General features: G+C 44.9%; 1 protein-coding gene across 6 annotated transcripts in view; it reads left to right on the top strand.

The window, feature by feature from the left end:
• LOC148014405 (pfkB-like carbohydrate kinase family protein) overlaps positions 1 to 25842 on the top strand; it is a 104884-nt gene that overhangs the window by 15759 nt on the left and 63283 nt on the right. For all 6 annotated transcript variants that reach the window (XR_015688639.1, XR_015688640.1, XM_087666705.1 and 3 more), the window contains exon 2: positions 20050 to 20126. Coding sequence is in view for 4 of the 6 variants with exons in the window: in XM_087666705.1 (XP_087522831.1) it covers positions 20050 to 20126 (77 nt within the window). In the remaining 2 variants the exon portion in view is untranslated. The remainder of the gene's footprint in view (positions 1 to 20049; positions 20127 to 25842) is intronic.

Here is a 25842-nt window from a genome sequence, read left to right as displayed (position 1 = left end):
ATGTTATTTTCATCATTTATTGGCTTCTGTAAGCCATTTTCAGCATGCTGTACAACACCTTCATGTTCATTACTAGCACCTGCATTTTCATAATTAGCAAGTCTATCTTGCTGTCCATGACCTCCTTGTGCTCCTATTTGTTGTCCCTCATCATTTGGCTAAAAAATAACCGGCTGATCATCAGTTTCAGCCTGTGGTGCAGCACCATGAGGCTCATTATCTGAAGTAATAGGTGGCTGCAAATTTTGAAATTTCACCTTTTTCATATCTTCATTAGAGGCTAAAGTACCTTTCAGCAATTTTGCCTCATTAAACACCATTACGGCTGCAAATAATTTTCTTGGACTGAGGTAACCACACTTTGTAGCCAAATTCACCCTCATCACCGTAGTCCATGAAGATGCATTTGGTGGATTTTGGGTCAAGTTTGTTCCTCAGCTCATCTCTAACATGCACAAAAGCATCACAGCCAAATATGCGTAAATAGTCATATGAGGCCGATTTGCCAGACCAAACCTCCTCAGGGATGCCATTATTTAAGGACCTGTTTGGAGAGTAGTTGTAAATGTGAACCACGGTTTTAAGTGCTTGTCTCCAAAATTCATGAGGGAGATTAGCAGTGGACAGCATGCACCGCACCCTTTCACATAAAGTCCTATTATATCTTTCAGCCACCCCATTTGAAGAAGGGGTGTAAGGAGCTGTAAGCTCCCTCTTAATTCCATGCAAGTCACAAAAAGACTTGAATTCAGTAGATGTGAACTCACCCCCATTATTAGTTCTCAAGCATTTCAGCTTTCTACGTGTCTGAGTGGTCACAAATGCATGAAAAGTTTTAAAAACAGCAAATATTTCACTTTTCTTTTTCAACAGATAAACCCAAATCTTCTTGGAACAATCATCAATAAAAGAAATAAAATATGCAGCACCACTCAACGATTTCACAGGCATACTACATACATTAGAATGCATTAAGTCCAAGACATTGGACTTATGAGAGGCACTAGAGCAAAATGAATTTTTCATTTGCTTTCCAAACTGACGGTCATTACAAAAATCAAGTTTAGAGCCTTTTTCATGAACCCTCTTCAAAGAGGTAAGGACATCAAGTCATTTTTGGCTCATATGGCCTAATCTCTTATTCCACAACTCCAAATGACAACCAATTTCAGCAACTGCAAGGAACTTACCATTCAAAACTTTACAGTGCAAACAATACAAAGTGCCCTTCTTGGTTCCTTTTGCAATCAGCATGGAACCCTTTTTCAATTTCCACAAACCACCATGGAATCCTTTTTGTCCTTATTGGGGCAATCTTTTTTTCAACGACTTGTCTTGCCATATATGTAACAAGTAGACTTTTTGGCTTTGTCATGTTTGGACTTCTGGTGCCTGTTGTTGTTGTTATTGTTCTTTTCCTTCTGTAGGGAAGATTGACTAGTCAAAGCCTTCGATTTGGGAGTGTTTTGACCTTTGAGTTGTTCCTCTTGGTCCAAGACCATAGGAACCAACTGTGAGAGTGTGCAACGGAAGAAGGAACACGAACGCACAGAGAGAGAGAGAGAGAGAGAGAGAGAGAGAGAGAGAGTAGAAAATGAAGGAAGAAATATTGCACTGACTTAAGATGAATGTCGAATACAATGATGAGGATTGATCAGTCCCTACACGCAGCCCAAGGCGTCAGTGAGGGCACCAAATCAGGCTGAGATGATGGTAGCACCAATGTCGGAGAGTGTTTGAGACACGAAGTGTGCTGAATCTACAAAAGAAAAGAGGGATCAGCCAAGTGTAGGTTGTGGCTATAAATAGCCAAACTCCTCCAAAACTGGCCGATTGCTGTTAGGGCCTCTAAATCTGGCCGACTTGCTCTAGGCGGTGATACAGATACGATAACTGCAGTCCCGACTGCATAGAAAAAATGGGAAAATAAGGACAAAATATCCTAGGCATTAGCCAAACTCCTCCAAAACTGGCCGACTATTGTTAGGGTCTCCAAATGTGGCCAACATGCTCCAGATGGTGGTACGATTGCAATAAATGTAGTTTGATTACATAGAAAAAATGGATAAATAATGACAAAATATCCCAGGCAGTCATAGAGCAGGTAGGCATTGTCAAGGGGTGGAATCCAATTGATAGACAAAGGAAATGCACAAGAAATGTGCCTAAAATGGAGGAAATGCGTAGAAATGCACACTAAACTGTCAGAGCTCCAATGTGTCCATCAAACTCTGACAGGAGTTCACAACCAAGAGATGATAGATTGGCATGACTAAATAGGGCAGACTAATACCAACTCCTTCGACTTAAGGGTCTTTGTCTGCCTTGAAGCAATCAAGGTGGAGTAGAATGCACTGAATTGGGGCAGTAACTGAGAAAGAAGTGTTATTGCTATGTCCTTCGTGGTAATTGCCTTCCTTGTGTTTTGGAGCTGTATCTGCAATTGCTGAAGCTTATTGACATGCTTCCACATAGAAGAAGATTTGTTAGGACTCAAAGTCCTCATTTGAACCTCCAATGACACCTGCTTCATCAAGATCATCCGATTTTACATTTGATCAAGTTCCAACCATATCTTCTGAGTCACGATCAAGTGCTTGATATGAGCAATGATGGTTGGAGTGCAAGAGAGAAAGTGGAAAGAATGAATGCAAGCATTCAATTTGTCCCAATGTGCATTTACGTCCATCAACTTGGCTTTCTCATCCACAAAAAGCTTGGAGGTATCATGGGCTATAGGATGGTCTATAGCTTGGGTCATGAGCTTTGCCAAATCATAAGACTCTAGTATTGCAAGCATCATTACGTGCCAAATGTGTTCATTCTCGCCATCAAGCTTTCGATTTGAAGGAAGAGCTGGCAACATAGGGACCTTGCTATCCATAATAGCTTGAAACTCTGCATCAATTTCGGTTGACATTGTAAATGGAGTGACCTGCACAAAAACAAGGCCAGTCCCCTTTGACTCCATGTACAGTGCTGGTGCTTGCTAGGGCTTCCTTTGCTTGTTCTCAAAGAGTTTCACGTGCTGGCGATGATGAAAACTCAAAATCTGTTTTAAAAGGCTGAAAACGCAGCCTTTCCTCCTTCACCAATAGCAAGGACTTGTAAAAATAGTAACTTCACTCCTCCTTTGCGTTGTACCTATTCACCTTAGCTTCCAAAGGCTGAAAACATAAACTTTGTCGCGAAGAATCCTCTTGATCAGGTTTGCTCACGATCAATCATCCCTTCTACACTGCTTTGATACCATGTCAGAGTGCAGGGAATGTGGAAGCTTCTACAACTATTGAAAATGCTTAAATAATTGACAGAAAATGTGCAAGTCCCAATGAAAGAATTGACTGGACCAATTGTATCCAGAGAATGTTAGTCCAAAGGATGACTAATCTCTAACAAAAACTTGGTGCCCCGTGCGGTATTTCTTTAACTTGTATTGGTAATGGATGGAGTACAACTAAGATTCTTCAACCTCCTCCATTAATCCACTTGGTTCTTGTTGTCATAAATAACCAGGAAGCCTTCAAATCAAATTGCCCCTTAATTTGCTAGGGGATTGGCCTTCACGCCTGTGCTCCTTGGAAAATAAGTTTTCCCCAAATTCAATGTTGGCTGTGTGGCCTCTTGAATCCTTCTGAAATACATTGATTTAGCTTTGAAAATTCAAGTTCGAAGCCTTCAAATTTGGGCATGCTTCCAGAGGTGGTTGTGAAACTCTAATTTTAGTTGTAAATTAGGGTTTAGAGTAGAGCTTCACCGAAATGGTTGGATTGCTGTAAAACTTGGAGCAAAGCTAGAAAATGGCTGGAGAAGGGGAGATGATGCTGTAGAGAGAGAAAATTTAGAGATTCTAGCAAGAAGTTGGTGAAATTGAGCTGCTGACTCGGTTTTTCAGCCCCAAATGCATTTACCAACGGCAAGGGAGCGTCGGAAGTTGTAATCTTCAAGAGAAAGTGCATCACCTGCAATCACCAGCTTCCCCTGCTCAAGAATATGGAGTCATCTTCACAAAAATGGTCTCCAATGGCTAGGAAATGGCCCCAAAAGCAGGCTGTAGTAGTCCAACACCTCTTTCCAATAGCTCCAAAATGCAAAAACAAGATTTTCTTCTCCCTTCAGTTCAATTTAGCTTTGCCAAACTTGCATGGGCAAGTTTTGCCAAGGGGATGACTTTTAAACTGAATTTCCAGCATTATCCAGTCCATTAAATTAGTTTTCAGAATATACATTCTGAAAATCAATCTAATAATTATCTTTGTGCCTTAAAAAGTAATCTAACCAGCCAATAGTTAAATTGGCTAGGCTAGTTTTGCCCCTCAAGTGTCTTGGAGTACTTATTAACCTTAGAGAGGCATTGATTAGTTTATTGATGCCAAGTCTCTAGTGTCATCATAGACACTTATGGCTAATTAAAGTGTTCTAGGCCAATATGTGACGCTAGAAACCACCTAGAACCTAACAAAGATAACTTGTTACAATTTTTGTCTTTGGTACTAGCTTATATTTTCGGGTCCTTGGCCTGTATAACTTTCTTGCACATCATGTATGCATCTCACATTTCACATTTGATTATTAAATTAATCAAATGCTAAGCATAGCATTCAAATTTCACATCCCCACGCATTAGCAAAGAATCCAATTTCACATCCCTGTGACAACTATCCAGTTGTAGGTGCTTGCTGTGAAAGCTGCTGCAGCCATTGGAAGGGGCATTTGTTGCTGGTGGCAACTGCTTAGGTGATGACATCATTGGGGATTAGACACCAGCAGTTTTGGCACTCCTTGGGGCAGGCAATAGTATTTTGAGTCCCTGAACGGCTTGGGTGGCACTGAATCAGCCACACACAGCAGGGTGGCGGCAGATTACAGCTTGTTTTGGTGACAAAACTCTGAATGTTCTCTCTATTCAGCATTCTCTCATCCTCCACTCATTTCTCATCTCCCCTTAGCAAATCTCAGTAGTTCTAGCCATTGGAGTTGGAGATTTTGAAGAATCTTTGCTGTAAACCCTAATTTATAGCAAAAATTAAGGTTTGACAGCCACCTTGGAAAGTTTGCTCAGACTTGTAGTCTAGGTATTTCAGCAATTGAGATGGAAAAATTTTAGGAAATTCAAGAAGCCAGCCAGCCAATAGTTATTTGGGGCCGAATTTATCACCCAATGAGCACGACAAAGGAGAATTCCTAGAGCAAACCAAGGGGCAAACTTGTTTGAAGGCTTTTCGGTCATTTGCAATAGCAAGAGGCAATTGGGGAGTGAAGAAAATTCAAGGAATCTCAGCGTATTTCATCCATATTGCAATACAAGATAAATAAATATCACCATGGGTGCCATTTGTGGGGCCAAGAGGTTGTATAGTGGCCAAGGTTAAGTGGTAAATATGTATTTTTAGTTTATGTTAAATTTATTTGTGCTGTAATTAGTACTTGATCAGGTTATTTACTACCTTATTTGAGAGGGAAGATTGGTGTCATGTAGGCTTGAGAGACGTACTTGGATAGTTTTAGGTAGGAAAGGCCTTCAACCATCAGACGGTGTGACAACTCACAAAGAGAGTTATACCCTAGATATTTGAAGTGGAAATGCCAAAGATGCTCATCATTTGTAGGTTCCTGTGGGTGGCTAAAGCTTAGAAGCGATAGAACTTTGAGCCCTCGACAGTGTCAGAAGTGGAGCAGCGGTGGAAGCATAAACATGTGCTGAAATAAACTGCTGAAACACGAGACAAAAAGAAAAGAAAAGAACACGATACAGATGAGAACTCATATGTATGCACGGGAAATGGAATCCATATATCTGAACACGAGACAGTCGCATACAACAGTGAGTCACTGGCTGCGTGGGCACTGGCACTGGCATTGGCTCCTCTCTCCATAGAGTCTGCAGATGGTGAAGTGAAGTGACTGACTGAGGAGGAGCCACTGAGTATAAATAGGCTGAAAAAGTGGGGAGCAATAATGCTGGTCGGACAGCATTAATGCTGGCCGATTGGTGCATAAAAATGCTCCACTGGCATAAAATGCCACACCAGAAAAACCCTAAAATACCTAATAAAAATGCCCAGCCCAGATCAAGCTCAGACTCACACATGAGCTGACAAATACCCTGCTAACACCCTCTCTCAAATCATGAGTGATCTGATACAATACAATAGTACAATGAAAAGGGATCAGAAACTATACAACATAGAACCACCAAGTAGAACCATGGATACCCAAGCAATGGGTGATCAAGCCACCACCAAGGTGCCTCGGAGAGAACCCGATGTTGATGTCGATCGTACCAAACACCTGAAAATAGAGAAGATCATAGCATGTCTCTGTGTCCGTTACCAATGTCTCGCAGTAGCATACAAGACTATCCTGTCAAAAATGCCCCTGAACATAGGTGACTATGGATTCCCCGCCTTTGGCCAGTCTGCCAAAGTGTCCCCTCATGTGAGCTCCAGACGAAAGCCTCCCGCTCTCTGTTAGATAACCAGCCCATCATGAACCTGGATGTCAATCCCAGCTCCAGGATTTGATTCCGCCAGACTGAAGTCGATGCGTCAGGGGCGTCCCTCTCTGGTTGAGAGTTCACATGCAATATAACCCAAAATTTGATCAATAGAAGACAAAATCTGCTGCAGAAAGTCAAAAAATCAGTCAGAAACTGCCAAAAACAGCAAAAACGGCCTAAATTAATAGTCACCCAGCCACGAGAGATGCTGAATCAGCAAAACGCAGGCTGTAAACTGGAGAAAAACAGGTAGAAAACTGTCGCCAGTAGCTGCAGATGAAAAACGCAGGCAGTAGAGGGTGCGTAGGCAGTAGGCGATGGCAAAACTGCAAAAAACGCAGGCTGAAAACAGCCCCAAAACAGGTCACCTGGCTGCGACAGCAGTCGCCTGAGCAGCAGGGGTACAAAACAGTCCTGAAATCAGCAAGAAAACACATCAGGAACACAGATCCTGAAATCTGATACCATGTCAGAAGTGGAGCAGCGGTGGAAGCATAAACATGTGCTGAAATAAACTGCTGAAACACGAGACAAAAAAAAAGAAAAAAACATGATACAGATGAGAACTTAGATGTATGCACGGGAAATGGAATCCATATATCTGAACACGAGACAGTCGCATACAACAGTGAGTCACTGGCTGCATGGACACTGGCACTGGCACTGGCTTCTTTCTCCACAGAGTCTGCAGATGGTGAAGTGAAGTGACTGAGTGAGGAGGAGCCACTAAGTATAAATAGGCTGAAAAAGTGGGGAGCAATAATGCTGGTCGGACAGCATTAATGCTGGCCGACTGGTGCATAAAAATGCTCCACTGGCATAAAATGCCACACCAGAAAAAACCTAAAATACCTAATAAAAATGCCCAGCCCAGATCAAGCTCAGACTCACACATGAGCTGACAAATACCTTGCTAACAGAGAGTTGGTTGGGATAAGAAAGGAGTTATCTTATAGAGGCCACTAAGTTGTGCCTAGCCACTAAACTGTTTGAGAGTTTATGACCTCGATTGTGGATGCTATGAAGAAGATTGCTCGTCCCAATTTGCAAAGTTGCTGAATGGATAAGAGATTTACCCCAAGCTTGGGGACATAGTAAACATTGTCTAGCGAAGCAGGATCACGACCCTTCATTATCAAACTTGATGTGACCTAGATTATGGATCTTGATTGAGAAATTATTCCCACATCGGATATTCTTGGCTAGAAAGGCTTAGGAGAGGAAAATATCATGAATAGGGGTCATGTGATGGATGGCTCTAGTATCCACAATCGAAACAGGTGAGGAGATGCGCTCAATCAAGTAGAGTGGGCCTTTGCAGTTGCCTTGTTAGGAGGTAGCTCACAAATATGGACTAAGCTTGCATCCTTTGATGTTTTTATAGGGATGAGGTAGGCCTATGGTCTAGCAGATTAGTTAGACATGCCCTTTGGAGTTGAGAATGAAATTGGCTATGATGGCTGACGAGTGGTAGTGTTGGTCCAAGTCCTCCACTACCCCTAATTTTGGTTGCCACCACTCCACCTCCCCTATGGTTATTTGATTGAGGGGTTGGGGTTCAATTCTTGGGGTTTTGATTGTGTGCCTCGTGCCTTTGATCAACACTCGTCATCAAAATGACCAACCTTTTGATGGTGTTGATCATACTAGTTTTTCTTTGGTATGTTTTGCTATCCGGGATTGAAAATAGACTAGGTATTCCCTTGTGATTCACTTGATTGGTTTTGGTTTTGAGTTTGATTTTGGTTTTCAATTTGTTTCTTGCCTTTCCCTTGGTGCTCCCTTTGAGAAGTGGTAACAAGAGCTCACTCTAAAGAGTGAGTGATCGTACTATGGAGTTGGCCAAATCCTTGAGTATAATGCAATCACTGACACTCAAATTCATAGAACATGGGCATGGTGGGTTGTGAAATCACTTGTTGAACAAAGTGAAAATTTTATTTGGGAGCTTGTTTAGGAACAATGTAACTTGGTTGTTAGAGGACTTAGGAGCCCATGTGATGGAGAACTTAGCAAGTAATTGGTCAACTGAGGGAGGTTTGCTATAAATAGGCAAAAAGGGTAAAAGTAGCCAACAATAAAAAGCTGGCCGACTACAATAAAATAATGGAAAAAATGTTGTCAACATCACAAATGCTGGTCACCTCATCCTATGTGGTGTGAACACAATAAAAAACCGCTGGAAAAGAAATGCACTGAGAGTTGGAAACTAACCAGTGAGTGTGAACACACCCAAACCAATTGAAAAAGAAATGCATGCTCTAAATAGAGCTGCCTCCTTCGTTAAAACACATGACAAATTGAATGTTAGAGCTCCTAATCATTGATGTCCTTGTTTGACTCATACTGAGGCTCATAAGACGGAGGTGACAATGCATGACAAACTTGGCTGCTAGCACCCTCTCTCAGATCTTGGATCAAATGAAAACTTTATGGCTTGAGCTATGAGTCTTTCATTAAAGTTGAAAGAGGTTCTACAACCCAAACATGGTTTCATTTATTAGGACAATTGTTATAGTCACAAGTGAAGGTCATTTTTGGACTTGAGGATTGTGGGGTTGGTAGCTTTGTTCAATCCCATATTGCATTCCATGTGATTATATAGTCACATATAACAACAATTCCTGTGCATCCCATGTCCTTCGTCCCCATTCGGTTCTGGGTCACTTGTGAGTATGATAATTGGGCGTTCTTTACTAATTAAACATGAATAAATATTCTAGGTAGAAAATAAAAGAAAAAGGTAAAGTCATTTCCCATTGATATGTGCATATAACTCTCTTACTCTCAAAGTCCTATTCATGGACGTAAAAATGCCCAATCTCGAGTATCCATAGTGACATGCCTTGAGATGCTTTACCATGTACATGCAATGTTCCATCTAGAGGGTGTTATGTTTTGCTGGTGTGGGGGCAATAGTAGTTGAAGCTGACTTTAATGCGCCTAGACTTTGTTGATGTTGGTCTTGGGGTGGCCAAGATGGCTCCCATGATTCTTGAGCTTTCCTATCAAAGGGCATCTCTCCTCACATCACTTGTGCTTGTGGATCCTTGCTACTTTCTTTTGTTGGTGCATCCTTCTCTTGCTTACCCTTGTGAAGAAAACTGCTAGGGTTTGCATTGAGGACACACAGAGTGTACGACCAGGACAGAAATACAAAGAGACAGACACAGACACAGAGGGCAAAACTTAAACCCTAAACGCAAAACTCAAAACTCAAAACACAAACAGAAGAAGGGAGAGAGAGAACACAACTTTGAAGTGAATGAATGTTGTAAATGAATGTAAGAGTGTACAATGTGCTCAAGGGTAGAGCAATGTTGGAGTGTGACGTCCACTGAAGACGGATCCCAAGTTTGTGACCACCAGTCGGAGTGTAGGAGTGCTGAAGAGTGAATGGCAGCAGGCTGGTCACCAAAATGCAGCAGTTTGGAGGCTGGAAATTGGTAAACGTAGCAGTGTTCCACCGATCGGAGGCTGGAAACTGTGCATAGTCTGCTGTAAATAGTAGGCTGAAACAGTGTTTGAGAGTGTTAGGGCCTGCAATGCTGAAAATGCAGGCTGGCTGACTGTGGAGATGATGGACAGCAGGTTGAATAGCAGTCTAGGATAGTCTGGAGTAGTTGCCAGCAGCTGAGAGCTGTCGCCTACAGCAATGGATAGGCTGAAGATAATGTGGCTGCAGTCGATGATGGCTGGATAGCAGATGGAGGCGGGCTGCAAGCTGGAAACTGGGCGCCAACAGCAGCATAGGGTGTGTGGGCTGGTGTAACCTGCAAACAAGGATTATGGCTGAATGGGGGCAGTGTGTCTATTTATAGATATGGAAGGGCACCCCAAAAATTAGGGTTTCCACTAAACTCTCTCGAACTGCTCCCTGTTTTAGGGTTTCCACTGTACTCTCTTGAACCGCTTCCCGTTTTAGGGTTTTACCCTAAAAGAGCATTTTTAGTGTGTTTTGGGATTGTTTAGGAGGCCAATCAGCAAGCAATGCATATTTTAGCTCAACACCCCCTCTCAGGCCTAAAACTAAGCTGAAAGATTAGGCTAGCCATTGTGATGTTTATGTACCCCAAGGCATCCCACCCCAAAGCAGCCAAGGCACTAAACAAAGGTGCACGTCGGCTGCCCAATGGCCTACCAAGACTATAGAGGCGATGGTTATCTTACCAAGGGATGGTTATCTTACCAAGGGAATCCAAGTAGTCACCCCAGAGATCGGACAAAGGGCACACGTCGGTTGCCCAATGGCCTACTATCACGAGGACGTGAAAATTTGATGCTTTGCTTATGTTTAATTGACATTTGATTAAAGGATTAATCAAATATGCAATTAAAAGATGCACGTGTTGCATATGTGAGGTGCAAGCTATTTTTTCACGGTTGAAGGCCCAAGGACCTTGTGAAAAAGATGGGTGTCAAAGGTAAAAGTTGTAACAAGTTACACTTGTTAGATTCTAGGTGAATTTTGGTGTCAGTTTGCCCTTAGGACCATTAATTGGCCATTAAGTGTCAGTGGTGACACTAGGAACTAGGCATTGATTAATGGATTAATGCTTGTCCAAGGGTCAATTAATGCATGGGACCACTTTGGGTTGCAAATGGCCGAGCCAATTAATTTTTGGATGCAAGGCCAATTTTCTGGGTATGGATCAAGGGCTGAATTAAATGACTGAAAATTGCTGAAAATGGATTAAGAAAGCTGCCACTTGGCAAAACTTTCCCATGCAAGTGGGGGAAAGGTTAAATAGGGCTGAAGGGAGAGGGAAATCTCGTTTTTTTCATTTTGGAGCTGTTGGGAAGAGGTTTTGGACTGTGGTTGCCATTTTGGTGATGGAGATTGCATATTCTTGACCTTGGGAAGTTGGCAATTGCTGTTGATGCACTTTCTCTTGAAGATTACAGTCTCTGATGCTCCTATTGTTGTTGGTGCATCCGTTTGGGGCTGGTACAGCAGGGCAGCAGCTGATTTTCATCAGTTCTTCGTGACAAATGTCAGAATTTTCTCTCTCTACAGCATTCTCTCATCTCCTTCAGCCTATGCCCAGCCATTCTCAGCAATTCTTAGCCATTCGGAGGAGATCTCAGCAATTTTTGGTGGGCTGATTTGTAATTTCTGCAGTAAACCCTAATTTACAGCAGAAATTAGGGTTTAGCAGCCACCTTGGGATCCGTGCCAAACATTGAAGGCTCAAGGGACTGAAATCAGCAGTTGATAATTGAAGATTATCAAGGGATTTTAGGAACCAGCACATCCCGAATTGATTTGGGGCAGCATTTGGCCAGCCAAGGGTCAAATTGGAGAAGAAGTCCTGGGTGAATCAAGGGGCAAATGACCCAAAAGGCTTGCTGGTCATTTATGACAGCAAGAGCAATTGGTTAGCAGGAGGAGATTGAAGAATCTCAAGTTGTACTCCTTCCAATTGAATGAAAGCTAAAGAAATACCGCAAGGGGCGCCAATTTTGGGGCCAACAGGGTGTCTACTGTCCAAGAATGTTATGGTAAAGTATGTATTTCATTTTATGTGCATTTATTTATTGCTGTAATTAACTCTTAAATCAGGTTATCACCACCCATTCCAAGAAGGAAGGTTGGTTTCAAGGTTCCATGGCCTACAAAGGCGGATGGAACTACATGGATTTTTGATTTTGATTTTTTTTTTTTTGAATAAGTGAAGTAAATTTGATGGGATGCGGCCGATTGAGGAAAAGTGACCTAGAAGACGGGGGTAGGGAGGGTACATCCAACACATCACAAAACAGTAAAAGCTAACCCATCCACTCAAGGTGTCGATGACGAGGAAAAATAGGTGATGAGGTATCCATGTGATGAAGAAGAATGGTGGTGTGGTAACAACAGCCACCAGTGAAAATAGCTTAGGATCCGCGCAAGTGGTGCTCTGCACAATGAGATGCAAAGTATGCTACATGCTGAAGAATGCTCATGCAGCAGGTGTCACTTGGATAGTGTTCCTCGTGGGAAAATTGTTCACTTGCCCAAGCGTCCTAGTACAAGGATGATGTAAGCATGCAATGCAAAGGGTAAGGTACAACAAGGAGAAGAAGCCGATGTCGAAGACAAAGTGCTGAAGCTTGTAGAATACCAAGAAGGGTAGGAACCTCCTCTCAACCTGGATGTAGATGTCGAAGAAGGAATAGTAGCCTGATGTCGATCTTTATATGGTGCCAAGAACCATAAGGAATGAAAGAAGATGAAGTGGATGAAGCACCCCGCTAGAAGAGCAAGGTAGAAGTCACCGCCATGATAGCATCGAGAGAGATGCTGCACGATCCGCCTCGGGAGGGAAAACCGCCATGCTGGAAGAAGAGCAAGCACTCCTAGGATGAGGAAACCATGAAAGGAATGGTGCACATTCCCATGTCTCTAGCCCAGGTAGGACCAAAGGAATCTGCAAGTTAGCCCTACACTGAAAGACAAAACCCTGCAAAAGAGATGAGAATCTCCAAACATAGAGGTTAGTGGTGAGATGCTCCAAAGCAAAACATAACAGAAAGGAAATCTAACTCAAAATAAATGCAATGAATGTGTATGTGTGAGTAAATGTAGCGGAAGTCAAAAGAATGGAAAAGCTAAGGACAATGAATCCTATGGACCCGACTCTAAGAGTGCGAAAAATGAATGCTAGACTGACCTAGGGTATCCGAAAGGACCTAGAGACATGCTAGTCTAAGAAGGTGGCAACTATCGCGTATGTCCAGTAGCAGGGATTTGCCAAGGGAACACTTGACGAGGTGGGGAGAAAGGTGAGATAGATGCATGAAGTGCAACGGGATCGGAACTTGCAAACCAATCAGTCAATCCCATAGGGGTAGTGAAAGAGATGGGCCGCTGAGGCTGTATTTGAGCCACATGTCTAACAGCAACAATGGGTGCTGAAGGAGCAGATGAAGCAGGAGCGGAGGGCGTAGCCCCGCTGGATTGTGCAGTCGCAACGGTCTGCTGAGGCTTTTTAGGTGGAAGACCTTGGGCCTTGGAGCGACACTCCTCGTCCACATGGCTTGCTCTCTGGCAATGTGTGCAAAACCGGTTTTTCTTAGGGAGTTGCTGCCAGATAGGTCTAGATTTTTTGGTTCCATTTGAGGAAGAGGAGTCACCCTTTAATTGGCTTGCCTTCGCATCTATTGAGTTCTTGCCACTAGTGGTTGTTCCTCCCGAAGAAAAGGCAACCAACCCCCTCTGCTCTGAATAAGGCTGTGATGAGAATTTTTTGTGGACTTGATTATACAACCTCGTGTAACGCAAGAACTGGCACTCAAACTGGTAGAAGGTTAGCCATCTAGGTTGGGAGATGATGTGTTGAATGAAATTGAAGTACTTGTCGGGCAAACTTATTCAAGAAGAATGTAACCTCATTGTCATTTGACTTTGGAGAGCCAATAGTGGCAAACTCGGCAAGTAACCGCCTATATTCAGCCAGCTTGACTTTCGGATCATCCCCTTCCTTAATAGAGAACTCTTGAAGCTCAAAGTTGAGATTGATGCGCTGAGTACGATCATGAGCCGCATAGTGGTTGAGAAGGTGACTCCAACTCTCTAACGCGAGCGGGAAGTGCTGCAATTGAGAGTGAAACTCAGGAAGCAACAATCCCTGCATCAGCTCGACATTGGCTATGGCATTGCGGGCTCTCCATTGACAAATGTAATCAAGGTGAGCTAGTCGAGGGTCCGGCATAGGCTCTAGACCAATGACGAGGTCCCAAAGACCCCGAGACTCAAGCACTTGTTGCATGAAATTAGATCCAAGTGGTGAAATTTGATGCGTTTAAACATGTCCTATCCATGAAGGCATTCTTGGCCGTTGCAACAGGAGTGGTAGTGCTCGGAGATGGATGGTGTGAAAAAGTGTAGTGTGGGTAGGATGGGGGAGTGGAGTACACTTGGGAATGGGCCCCAGAGTGCCCACCAGGCATGCGTGTAGTGTGCAAGGTGGATCCATAGGTAGGGATGGGTTGACTAGGCATGGGCATGGTAGCCACATGAGGAACCCAAGGAGTGGGACGGGAACACAGTGAGCAGAAGATGGGAATTCGTGCGTAGGTGTAACCCAAGGAGAGTGTGAAGACGCACCATAAGTTGAGGATGGAAGCCCCTGCATATGAGTGGTCATGGGAGATGTGAAGCTGGGGATAGTGAGGGGGATGCCCATCACAGTCGTCCCAGGAGTTATGGGTGTGCTCATGTGCTGAAAAGTGAGAGACATTGTGTTAAAGGGTGGCATTCCCCCTAACGAAGTACCATGGTGCAAAGAGGTAGAGAATGGGGTGGAGAAGGAAAATGTGCTAGGAGTGGAGATGGAAGATCCAACCCCTAGGGTGTGTGATGCAGATGTGGAGTGTAATCCAAGGTTTTGGAAAGATGATGAGAGGTGTGATATAGAAGAGGGTGGATGGGAGGGAAGTGAGAAGTGTGTGTGATATGCTCAAATGAAACAGAAGCTTTAGATGTACCTGAATTTCATCTGCTTCGTGAGCCCCCTCTATTGAAGTTCACATACGCAAAGCCATCCGGATCCTGTATCTCAAAAGAAGAAACATGGGAGAGTTTTGATTCATGCAATACAAAAGAATTGTACAAACCTGACATTGGAACTGGCTAAGATGATAAAGATGGATTGCGAAACGTTCCGAATGCCGTATGTCCTCCATGATTGGAGAGTTGGCCAGTCTCACCAACCGTTTCGGATGTGGTAGCAAAACTGGTAGGAGGGGTATAAACATCACCGTACTTGTTGCGATAGTACTCCTCAAAGTCCTCCTTTGTCATGTTAGTGAAATCTGGTGAAGGTGGAGTATCGTCCTCCTCATCGAGTCCATAATGCTGTCTCAGGGGCTCCAATGATAGAGAAGCCTGATAAGACATCATAGGAACTGGAGAAGAAGGTGTCTGGGACATTGTGATTCAGTTATGAGTCGTATTGTGTGCCTCGCAGAAAGACTAGCTCTCCACAATATCCGCAAGATACTCTTTACAAGAGCACACCAGTCGGAGTGTAGGAGTGTTGAACAGTGAATGGCAGTAGGTTGGTTGCCAAAACGCAGCAGTTTGGAGGCTGGAAACTGGTAAACGTAGCAGTTTACCACCGATCGGAGGCTGGAAACTGTGCACAGTCTGCTGTAAACAGCAGGCTGAAACAGTGTCTGAGAGTGTTAGGGTCTGCAATGCTGAAAACACAGGCTGGCTGACCCTAGAGATGATGGACAGCAGGCTGAACAGCAGTCTGGGATAGTATGGAGCAGTTGCCAGCAGCTGAGAGCTGTCGCCTACAGCAATGGACATGCTGAAGATAATGTGGCTGCAGTCGATGATGCCTGGACAGTAGATGGAGGTGGGCTGCAGGTTGGAAACTGGGCGCCAACAGCAGCAGAGGGTGTGTGGGCTGGTGTAACTTGCAAAACAAGGATAAACAACAGGCTGAAACAATGTCTGAGAGTGTCAGGGTCTGCAATGCTGAAAACACAAGCTGGCTGACCTTGGAGATGATGGACAGCAGGCTGAACAGCAGTCTGGGATAGTCTAGGACAGCCTGGAGCAGTCGCCAGCAGCTGAGAGTTGTCGCCTAAAGCAATGGACAGACTGAAGACAATGTGGTTGTAGTCGATGATGGCTGGACAGCAGATGGAGGCGGGCTGCAGGCTGGAAACTGGGTGCCAACAGCAGCAGAGGGTGTGTGGGCTGGTGTAACTTGCAAAACAAGGATGATGGTTGAATGGGGGTAGCCTGTCTATTTATAGATGTGGAAGGGCACCCCAAAAATTAGGGTTTCCACTAAACTCTCTCGAACCGCTCCCCATTTTAGGGTTTCCACCGCTCCCCGTTTTAGGGTTTTACTCTAAAAGAGCATTTTTAGTGTGTTTTGGGGCTATTTAAGAGGCTAATTAGCAAGTAATGCATATTTTAGCTCAACAACCCTTGCCCAGATGCTAGCCCTCCTCTCCTATTTGGCTGCTTTTGTGTTGGAGTGAGAGCACAGGGAGTTGGGTGCACCATTGGTTGTGACATCAACCGTTTATTGGAGTCATGTCTTCGAATGTTCAAACAAGATTCTCTTTTGGTAGACAAGTGCTTAACATCTTAATTGAGAGATGTGAGGGGTCTTTCTCTTGTGTCTTGAGAAATAGACAAATGATGTATGCTCCAGGAAGAGATGTCCTGAATCCCATATGCATCGTGAGGAGAGTGGAACGACCCAACTTCTATAAAGCATTGTATTTGACTATCACTTTTACATGGAATGAATACAATATCATGATGGTTTGTACTTTCACTTAGTGTCTTGTCAGTGTCAGTCCATTACACAAGATTGTCTTTATGAGTCCAAGCTTCCATCTTGGAACCTTATTCACTTGTGTAACAGTTGGTCTCTCGTTGCCTATGTCAACATGAGTCTTGTCTTCATCTTCCATCCTCCATAGCTCTTGCCATGCTCTAGATCTACGCTTTTCACACGATATTAGAGCTGAGTCGGGCATGGCTTAGCTCCTCTCTCTCTCTTCTTAGCTCAGTTTGAGTGCTGGATTCCATTTGCACTTCATTTGCATCTCTACATTCAATGAAGCTTCCATGGCAGCCATAGTCAGCAGCACCTTGTCAACTTGAAGCTTTCATATCTCTCTCCATAGGCCAAATTTCTCTGAACTTTCTTCTGGAGAAGTTTTTCTTTGCTTCCAGAGCTGCTTCCTTGCACCTCAATCACTGACATTGGGCAACTATAGCTTCAACATTGCCTCTTTTCAGAGTTGCTGCTATAACTGTGTCTATGGACAGCAACACCTACTTGACTTGGAGTTGTATCTCCACATAGAGGCCATATCTCTCTAAGGTCTCTTCTGGGAAAACATTCTTGAACACCAAGCGCTTCTGGTTGGCACATTATAGTGGGACATTGGCCTCCTAGCTGCTTAGCATTGTGGGAATTTGAAGACGTTGCCTGATCTGTGCCTGGTTTTGTTTGTACAGTCGAGTCTCTCTCCACGTAGTGCAATTCCCGTCGAGACCATAGGGCTTTGGAAGCTCTACACCTAAACTCTCTCCCACTCAGAGGGTTTTCAAAATGGCTACATCTGTGAGCTGCAATGAGTGAAAAATCAGGGCCCTGTCATGAAACCCTAAAGGGCAGCCATAGCCAAGCTTCTTCAAGCTCATAAAACACTTTAGTTTCACCTACTGGAGTTTTTGCCACTCTATGCTCAGTTTCAAGCAAACATTTAACCATAAAATCAGCAAGGAGGGGAAGTTGTGAAGATTTTTTGAAGATCATCAAGTCAAACTCAAGCAATAAACATCAGATTTCAAACTAGTATCTTTTGATACTACACTGCCATTGGTTGTGTCTTTTGACACATACAAAGATCAACTCATTGCTGATTGGCTATTGATAAAAAATGGTAGAGCTCAAACAAATAGCAAAGTTCAATAGAGAAGGCTTCTATGCCTAGAAAGAAAAGACCATGTACCACCTCATGAGGAAAGACCTCTGGGATCTCTTTGAAAATGATGAAGGTGATGCAGATGACGGGAAATAAGATTTAGAAAGTGGGATCCTTGGAGTAGCTCCACCAAAAACCAAAGAATGGAAGAAGATGAATAACAAGGCACTAGGGTCCAGTAGCTCTTTTGTTGTATAAGAGTTTTTCCCTAGATGATGGGATACCATCTTTTGCATTCTTGTTCTTCTCTTTTTCCTCTTCATCAAGAAGAGAGTGCTCAATATCTTTAAGTGAGAGACTTGAAACATTACTTAGGGTGGATGCAAGATTCTTATATGGATTCTTATTTACACTTGCAAGCAATACGGTTATTGCTTCATCTTCATCAATATTCTTCTTAAGAGTTGCAAGCTGGGTTTTTAGGCTCTTGGACTTGTTAATGTATATGGTCATAAAAGCATTGTCTTTTATATCGTGCTTATAAAACTATACGAGTAATTTTACCTTTGAATTCTTTGCTTGGGTACCAAACATCCTGTCAAGTTCCTCCCAAGCAATTCTAGCATCTCTAATGCGAGAGATATGATGTAGCACATCATCATTTAGTCCCCAGGCAATGATACCTCCAAAGAAAGAGGTCGAGGATTCAACACTGACAACAAAAATCGGATGATATATCATTATTGTGGTAAGACTGGCCATATAGCCAGTGAATGTTTCCACAAGAAAAGAGCAGAGCAGATGCAGAACGATTACCACTAGAACTAATTTATGAATGAAGAAGAAGAAGAAGATGCTTCCACTACCACCAACAACTTTGACAGATTGTTCTAAAGAATTTTCATTGTATCTTTCATAAAATTTTCCCTTAGTGGATTTTCTTTGTAAAAAACCCTTGCCAAAGATGTAAAGTTTCAAGCTTTAACTTGACTAGGCTGCCTTTGAGTTAGTCTCTCGGGCCATGTCACTATGTAGAGGGGCAAAAGCCAGCGAGTGTAGGGACTCATCATTTGAGGGGGGTGTTGAGAAATAGACAAATGATGTATGCTCTAGGAAGAGATGCCCCGAATCCCATATGCACAGTGAGGAGAGTGGAACAACCCAACTTCTATAAAGCATTGTACTTGACTATCACTTGTACATGGAATGAGTACAATATCATGATGCTTTGTACTTTCACTTAGTGTCTTGTCAGTGTCAGTCCATTACACAAGATTGTCTTTATGAGTCCAAGCTTCCATCTTGGAACCTTATTCACTTGTGTAACGTTGGTCTCTTGTTGTCTATGTCAATATGAGTCTTGTCTTCATCTTCCATCATCCATAGCTCTTGCCATGCTCTAGATCCGCGCTTTTCACATTGTGAGGCATTGGGCTGTTCCCACCTTATTGTTGTGCTTTTTTCATTATCTAGACGTTTTTCTTTCAATTTTGCACGTGATTGATTATGTAAAATACCGGTCATGCAACCCCTAGTAAGTTACATTCCTATTGTATAGAGTTGAGTTGGTGAGACAAGATTCACTTGTCTCGTTAAATTTTGATAGATAGTTGCCGTTTAGAGATTTAAATGGTATCTTTGTTGTGGGGCTGTGCTTTCTATGTTTCTATTCTCCAAACCTTTTCTTGTCAATTGTGTATGCATTGATTAAGTAAGATTAACGATATCAAATATTTGCTGTGCATCCCATGTTGAATCACATTCCCACTTTGTAGAGTTGACCATAGCTTAATAGTACTTCTAAGGGCATTGTATTGGGTTGATGTTAATTTGATTGTGCTTCTAGGGCAATCCTTTTTGTCATACTCATTTTGCATGTTCTTTGTAGTACACTTATTTTACTGTGAATGTGTTTTTGTAGGTGCTTGAGATAGGGACAAAGGATTAATTGTGTATTTTGAGTTGGTGTTTCGGATAGTACAAATCAATAATTGTGTGATATTGAGTAGGTGTTCTAGATAGGGGCAAACTATTAACTGCTTGTCTATTACTCATTCACCTAGTGGACAACATATCATTCGTGAAGTTAGAATGCCACATTATCTGCTAGTGTTGTATTCGACATGGTTGTAAAATCTGTTTGCAATGGTGGTGTGGGACAGGCAAAGTTGCAGTGGTTGGCGGATGCCGAGAGTATACTGGAGCACCTTACTTTGCTGCCATATCTGCATTGAAAGTGGTGTGACTTGAAACTCCAATCATTTCAACGTGTATTGCATTACAAACTCATGCAATTCTATTTTGCAATTGTTTTAGCAAGTGTTCGATCAGTAAGAGTTATATATCAAAATTTAAGGCAATCAGATTCATCCAAGGATCTACTTTTATTGAGCTTCATACAAGTGGAACAATCAAACCTTGAGGGCACTTTCCAAAGTTGGAATTACCAACAAGAATCATTAAAGTACAATGCATTAATTTCAGTCATGAGCAAGGCATAGCTGTATGTTATGTCTGTTTTTTTATTTGCTTCAGTTCGGACCACATGTGTGCCATTTTGTCATGGCAAGAGACCATATAGTGCCTTGTTGCAATGTTAGCTGCTTAGGACAGTTAGTCGCTGAAGTGAATCTTTTTTTTTTTTGGGGCAGCATAGATGAAACTAAGCAAGCAACTCTGTTGGATCTAAGTGGAAATGACAAAGAATAAATGGTCAGGAGTGTGGGCAGATGCTGAAGAACACTCTTTCTTGTTGCCAAACTTCTTGCTTGTATAGAGAAGCTGAATACAGAGCTTAGAGTGCTTAATGCTTTTAGCAAAAAGTTACCTTCGTGCAATGTGTGTGTGTGTATCATGGGGACATGAATTTTTAACTTGATTCTCTTTGGACACATAAAGTTGGGACAATTAAGTTTTTTTGCATGCTAAGTTTTGAAGGCACGCTTCTTGAGATAACTCAAAAACCCTAATTTCTACAGAAATTCATAGCTGTACTTGCAAATTTACTGCTGAAATGCATCAAATTCACTAATGATACTTCAATTGGCACGGAGAGAGAGAGAGAGAGAGAGAGAGAGAGAGAGAGAGAGAGAGTTATATTAACGTCTAAAAAAGGCCAAGTTGGCCTATGAGACCAAAAGGTTACATACAAAATGTCTAGAAAGTTTTCCAAGTCCCAGTAAAGCTACTATTTGGTGTTATGGTGAACTAGGTGAGTAGGTACAAAATGGTATACAGACTCGATACAATCTAGATGCGCTTCAAGTGTAGTGTGGAACTGTTCATGGAGCGGGTCATCTTAAGATGTCCTGCATGGGCCTGTCTAGCATGGAGAGGCTGAAGCGGCGGGGTATGGTTCCTCGGTGGCGTTGTAGTATCCGCTGTATTTGCAGGTGGTGTCTCCTGTGGGAGTGTGGGCTTGCCAGGTGTGGGCGGTGAGCTCTGCCTGAGAGAGAGAGAGAGAGAGAGAGAGAGAGAGAGAGAGAGAGAGAGAGAGAGAGAGAGAGAGAGAGAGAGAGAGAGAGAGAGAGAGAGAGAGAGAGAGAGAGAGAGAGAGAGAGAGAGAGAGAGAGAGAGAGAGAGAGAGAGAGAGAAGAAAGAAAGTTATATTAACGTCTACAACAGGCCAAGTTGGCCTACGAGACCAAAACGTTGCATACAAAATGTTTGGGAGATTTCAAAAGTCCCAGTGAAGCTAACGTTTATGCTATGTTGAACTAAATTGAGTGGGTACAAAATGATATCTAGACTGGATACAGTCTAGAGGTACTCCCATTGCGGTGTGGAACTGCTCCTAGAGTATTCATCCTAGGATGTCCCGCATGGGTCGGTCTAACATGGAGAGACTAAAGCGGCGGGGCAGGGCCCTCCGATGGCGGCGTAGTATCCCTTGTATCTTCGACATGTGTCTTCTGCGGGGACGGGGGCCGGTGGGGCGTGGGCGCCGGGCTTTGCCTCTCGTTGTGGCTATTTCTAAGGTGGTCCCCCGGGGTCGGGGGGACGGTGGGGCTAGTGGGGGACTCGGTGGTGGGGAGGGTAGCTGGTATTTGGTAGAATTCGTTGAGTGTGCGTTGGTTGGTGGCTCCTTGTCTTTGCTCCGTGGTTCGTAGGAGGTGGTCTCTGTGGCGTCTTATTTCCAGTAGAAAGAGCCCCAGGCATCTTTGGTCTTTGAATTCCATCACCTTGGAGAGTGGTCCGAATCCTTTGCTGAATAGGTAGTGGAAGCGTCCTCGGATTTCGTAGAGCACTGGGCATCTACAGATATAGTGTTCCTCTGTCTTTGGCTCGAGATGGCAGAGCTGACAGATTCGGTCTTTTGGGGGGAGGGGGTTGGCCCCGTATCTGCTCGTTTCAACCCGTAGTTGGTGTGAGGACGTGTGGATCTGTCCAATGGCACTTCTGATCCCGTGAGACAGGTGTGTGTCCATGTAGCTTGGGCGGGTGATGAAGCCATCTGGGGAGATGTGTAGGAAGTGCTCTCGGTAGAAAGCCTTCTTGGTTCCTAGTTCCGACGTGGGGGTCACCCATGTCCTGGCTGTGTCTGTCTGGATGATATCCATTCTGATGATGCGATTCACCTCCTCTTGGCTGAGCTCCAGGTGTGGGCAGTCTAGGCTGTATTGTAGTGGGGGGAGGTGGTCCATGTGCAGGCCATGCAGCTGTAGCCAAGTCTCTGTTCGGGCATACCAGCACTCAGTGTCCCCTTGTGTTGCTAGTTGTTTGGATGACTCCAGGGCGAGTCTGGGGTACCGGTGCTGGGGCAGGTCCCATATTCGGTGCAAGAAGGTCACGGTCTGGAAGAGGGCCTCAGCCACGAGGGGTGGTGCCCCCAGCTCTGCGCGGATGATCTTGTGTGGTATGGAGGGCTTGCTTCGGATCATCCGTGAGATCATAAGTATTAAGGGTCTCTCCATCTGCTCCTATCCCTCATAGGTGGCCTCCTCCTTAGGCAGTGGGGGCTGGTCCTGTGGGGCCCTCCGCATGTGGTAGAGACTGGATCCCCATATGGGAGCCCCGTATAGGAGGGCTGATGTGACCAAGGTGTCAAAAAGCCAGAGCTTTGTCCGGGGTTCCTGGAACTGTATGCGGGCACATTGGTTCTCCATTGACCCGAGGGCTGCATAGCCTCGGATTAGTCTATCTTCTGCTGCTTTTCTTAGGGTAAATCTCGGTCCAGAGAATGTAGTTCCCACATAGACGTATCTTTGGACCACGTCCACGGTCTCTCCGCCGTATGTGAAGGGGGGTACCGACCGTCGGAGCCATTGGGTTGATGTGTTGAACACCATGATCTTGGTTTTCCCCAGGTTCACAGTTAGGTCTTTGTCTTGGCAGAAGGTCTGTAGTGTGTCCAATTGGCGCTGTAGCCCTTCAGGTGTGCTGGAGATGAGGACTATGTCGTCCGCATATAGTAAGATGGGTATCACTGTCCCTCCCAGGCTCGATCCCTCCTCGCCCAATCTATCTATGTACTCTGAGATCTCATCAATGTAGAGGCCAAATAGGGTGGGTGAGAATGGGCATCCCTGCTTGACTCCGATGGTGCTGGTTATCTCCTTTGACAGCCCTTCTGGTGCCCGGACTCGGCCCGTTACTGATTCGTATAGTGCCACTATTCCCCATCGCATTTCGGTTGGGACCTCCAGTTCCTGTAGTCTCTGTGTGAGCCTTGCTCGTGGGACTGTGTCAAAGGCCTTGCGGAAGTCCACGAAGCAGCATTACACCCGTCTTCCGTGTGCTCTGCCCTCCTCTATGATGGCTCTCAGTGTGAGGATATGGTCAAGGGTGCAGAAACCCCTCCTAAATCTTGCTTGTCCTGCCACCTGATGTTGGTGTTGCTCTGCCCACTTGCTCAGCTCGTGGTCCAGTATGGATCCATAGAGCTTGGCTAGTACATGGCCAACCATGACTATTCGGTAGTTTGTGGGAACCATGGGGTCTCCAGTCTTCAGGATAGGTATTATGGTGTTGCCTGACCAGCTGGCAGGGAAGCCTTCGCATAGGGCTCTGTTGAACATGTGTGCTAGGAGAGGTGCCAATATGTCTCTGGCATGGATCAAATGCTCTGCTACCAAGCCTTCGTGGTCTTGGGCACGGCCATTTTGGAGTCTATCAATGGCGTCCCGAACCCGCCTCGTGCTGAAGAATGTGGATGATCTGGGTCTGCTCCCTGGGGGCTGGGGTACCTGGGGCTGCTTGGGTACTTGGTATAGTGAGGTTGCATATGCCTACCTGCAATTTGACATAACCTGCAGGGCTCTAGGGCGGCATGCCGTCTCCCATCTATATCCCCTCACTTCTGGTAAGTAGGTGCCTGGGCTTTGGTGGGTTTCTGTGTAGAGGACGATGTCCTTGCCGGTGAAGGTCTCCTGGAATAATCTTGCATCTGTTTTCATAGCTCCGTTGCAGTTCCACACTGCAAACCTCAGGTGGGTCTCATAGGCCGCGCCCCGTCATTGGCATTTATCTGTGATGATGACGCGACCATCTCTGTATACTGCCCATTTCCCCGCTTTGCAAGCCTCTAGGATGTGTGGCATGCATTCTTTACGGTGTGCCACCTGTGCGGGTGTGAGGTCATCCTCCAGGTAGACTTTTTCCCCTTTTAGAGCTGTCCTTTTGGAGAGGAAGGCTCGTCTGGATTCTAGGTTGGCAAATTTGAGGATAAGAGGCCTTCCCTTGGTGAGGTCCTTCCCTACGTGCCATGCGTTCTCCACTATTTGAGGGTCCGCTACTCCAAGCTTTTCACATATCTGTTTGACGTCTGCCAGGGGGCTATCCCCTTCCTTCCATCCGACTACCGGGATGTGGAGCGCTCTAAGCTTTCTCTTTTTCTCCTCCTCCAGTGCTGCATTCACAAACTCCTCCTTCTTTGTTGGTGACTTCTTGGCTACCTCAATCCATTTGGAGTTCTCGGCCACTTCGGCTTGTGCTTGTTTCACTATATTCGCCCATGTGTTGAGCTCCTTTGTTACTTATGTCTTCAGCTCGTTGATCTCGGTTTGTACCTTGGTGGCCATTGTTTCGGTGATTTCTCCTTCCTCCTTCTTGAGTAGATCCAACTGGTTTCTATATTCATCGAGCTCGTGCCTCAGTTCTTCGATCACCCTGTTTCTCTCCTGGAGGGATGTTTCAATGTCCACCTTCCAAGAGGTGAAGTGTGATGCGATCTCGGCGTAGATTTCGTTCTTCCAGTCTTGCACTTTCGTGCTTATTTCCTCCTTGATTTGGTGTGCAGTTTCTGCGCACATTGCTGCCATGATTTCCTTGATGTTGCTGATGTCTTGGTCATGCGCCTTGCATACATCTCGGAGGGCCTCCATGCCTTTCCTTGTGTGGTAGTTTGTCACCTTGTCAATGCTGCTCCAAATCGCTGAGTATTTCTCATTTTTCTCCCCTCTTGTGCAGTTGCCTGGTGACGGGGATGTCTTGCTCGAGCCCATCCCTTCCTCACGGTTCCTGGGCTTGCTCAGGGGATGTGTGCATCTGGCCTCATTGTGGTGGCGGATGCGTGATGGGCGGTGGTGGGAGGTGGCTGAAAATTCGGGTGGTGTGATATGGGTGCCGAGTCCGGGGCGCGAGGGAGGCCTGTAGCAGGGCGGGGGGGAAGGGGGCGGCTGCTACGAAGAGAGGAGAGATGGCGACTGCTCTTGTCGGAAGAGCAGGGAGGGCGATGGTAGGGGCGGGCTGACGTGCATGGTCCGGCGGCTTGGACGGTATGGACGGGGAGGGTGGTCACGTGGAGAGGGGGGTGTCCGATTGTGACGTGGGGAGGAGGGGGGGGGGGGGGCGTCCGATTGTGGGGGGAACTCGGATGAGAGACGTCCGAATGTGGGGGGAACTCGGACGAGATTGTGGGGGGAACTCAGACGAGGGCGGAACTCGGACGAGGGCATGACTCAGACGAGGGACGGACGGCGGGGAGAGACGGGCGATGACGGCGATGCGTCCGAATG

This window comes from Lygodium microphyllum, chromosome 25, assembly GCF_053477565.2.
Source record: "Lygodium microphyllum isolate KBCC chromosome 25, Lygodium_microphyllum_v1.1.10, whole genome shotgun sequence".
Taxonomy (NCBI): Eukaryota; Viridiplantae; Streptophyta; class Polypodiopsida; order Schizaeales; family Lygodiaceae; genus Lygodium; species Lygodium microphyllum.
The sequence above is the reverse complement of the archived record's forward strand: the minus strand, read 5'-3'. Positions and strand labels throughout refer to the sequence as shown.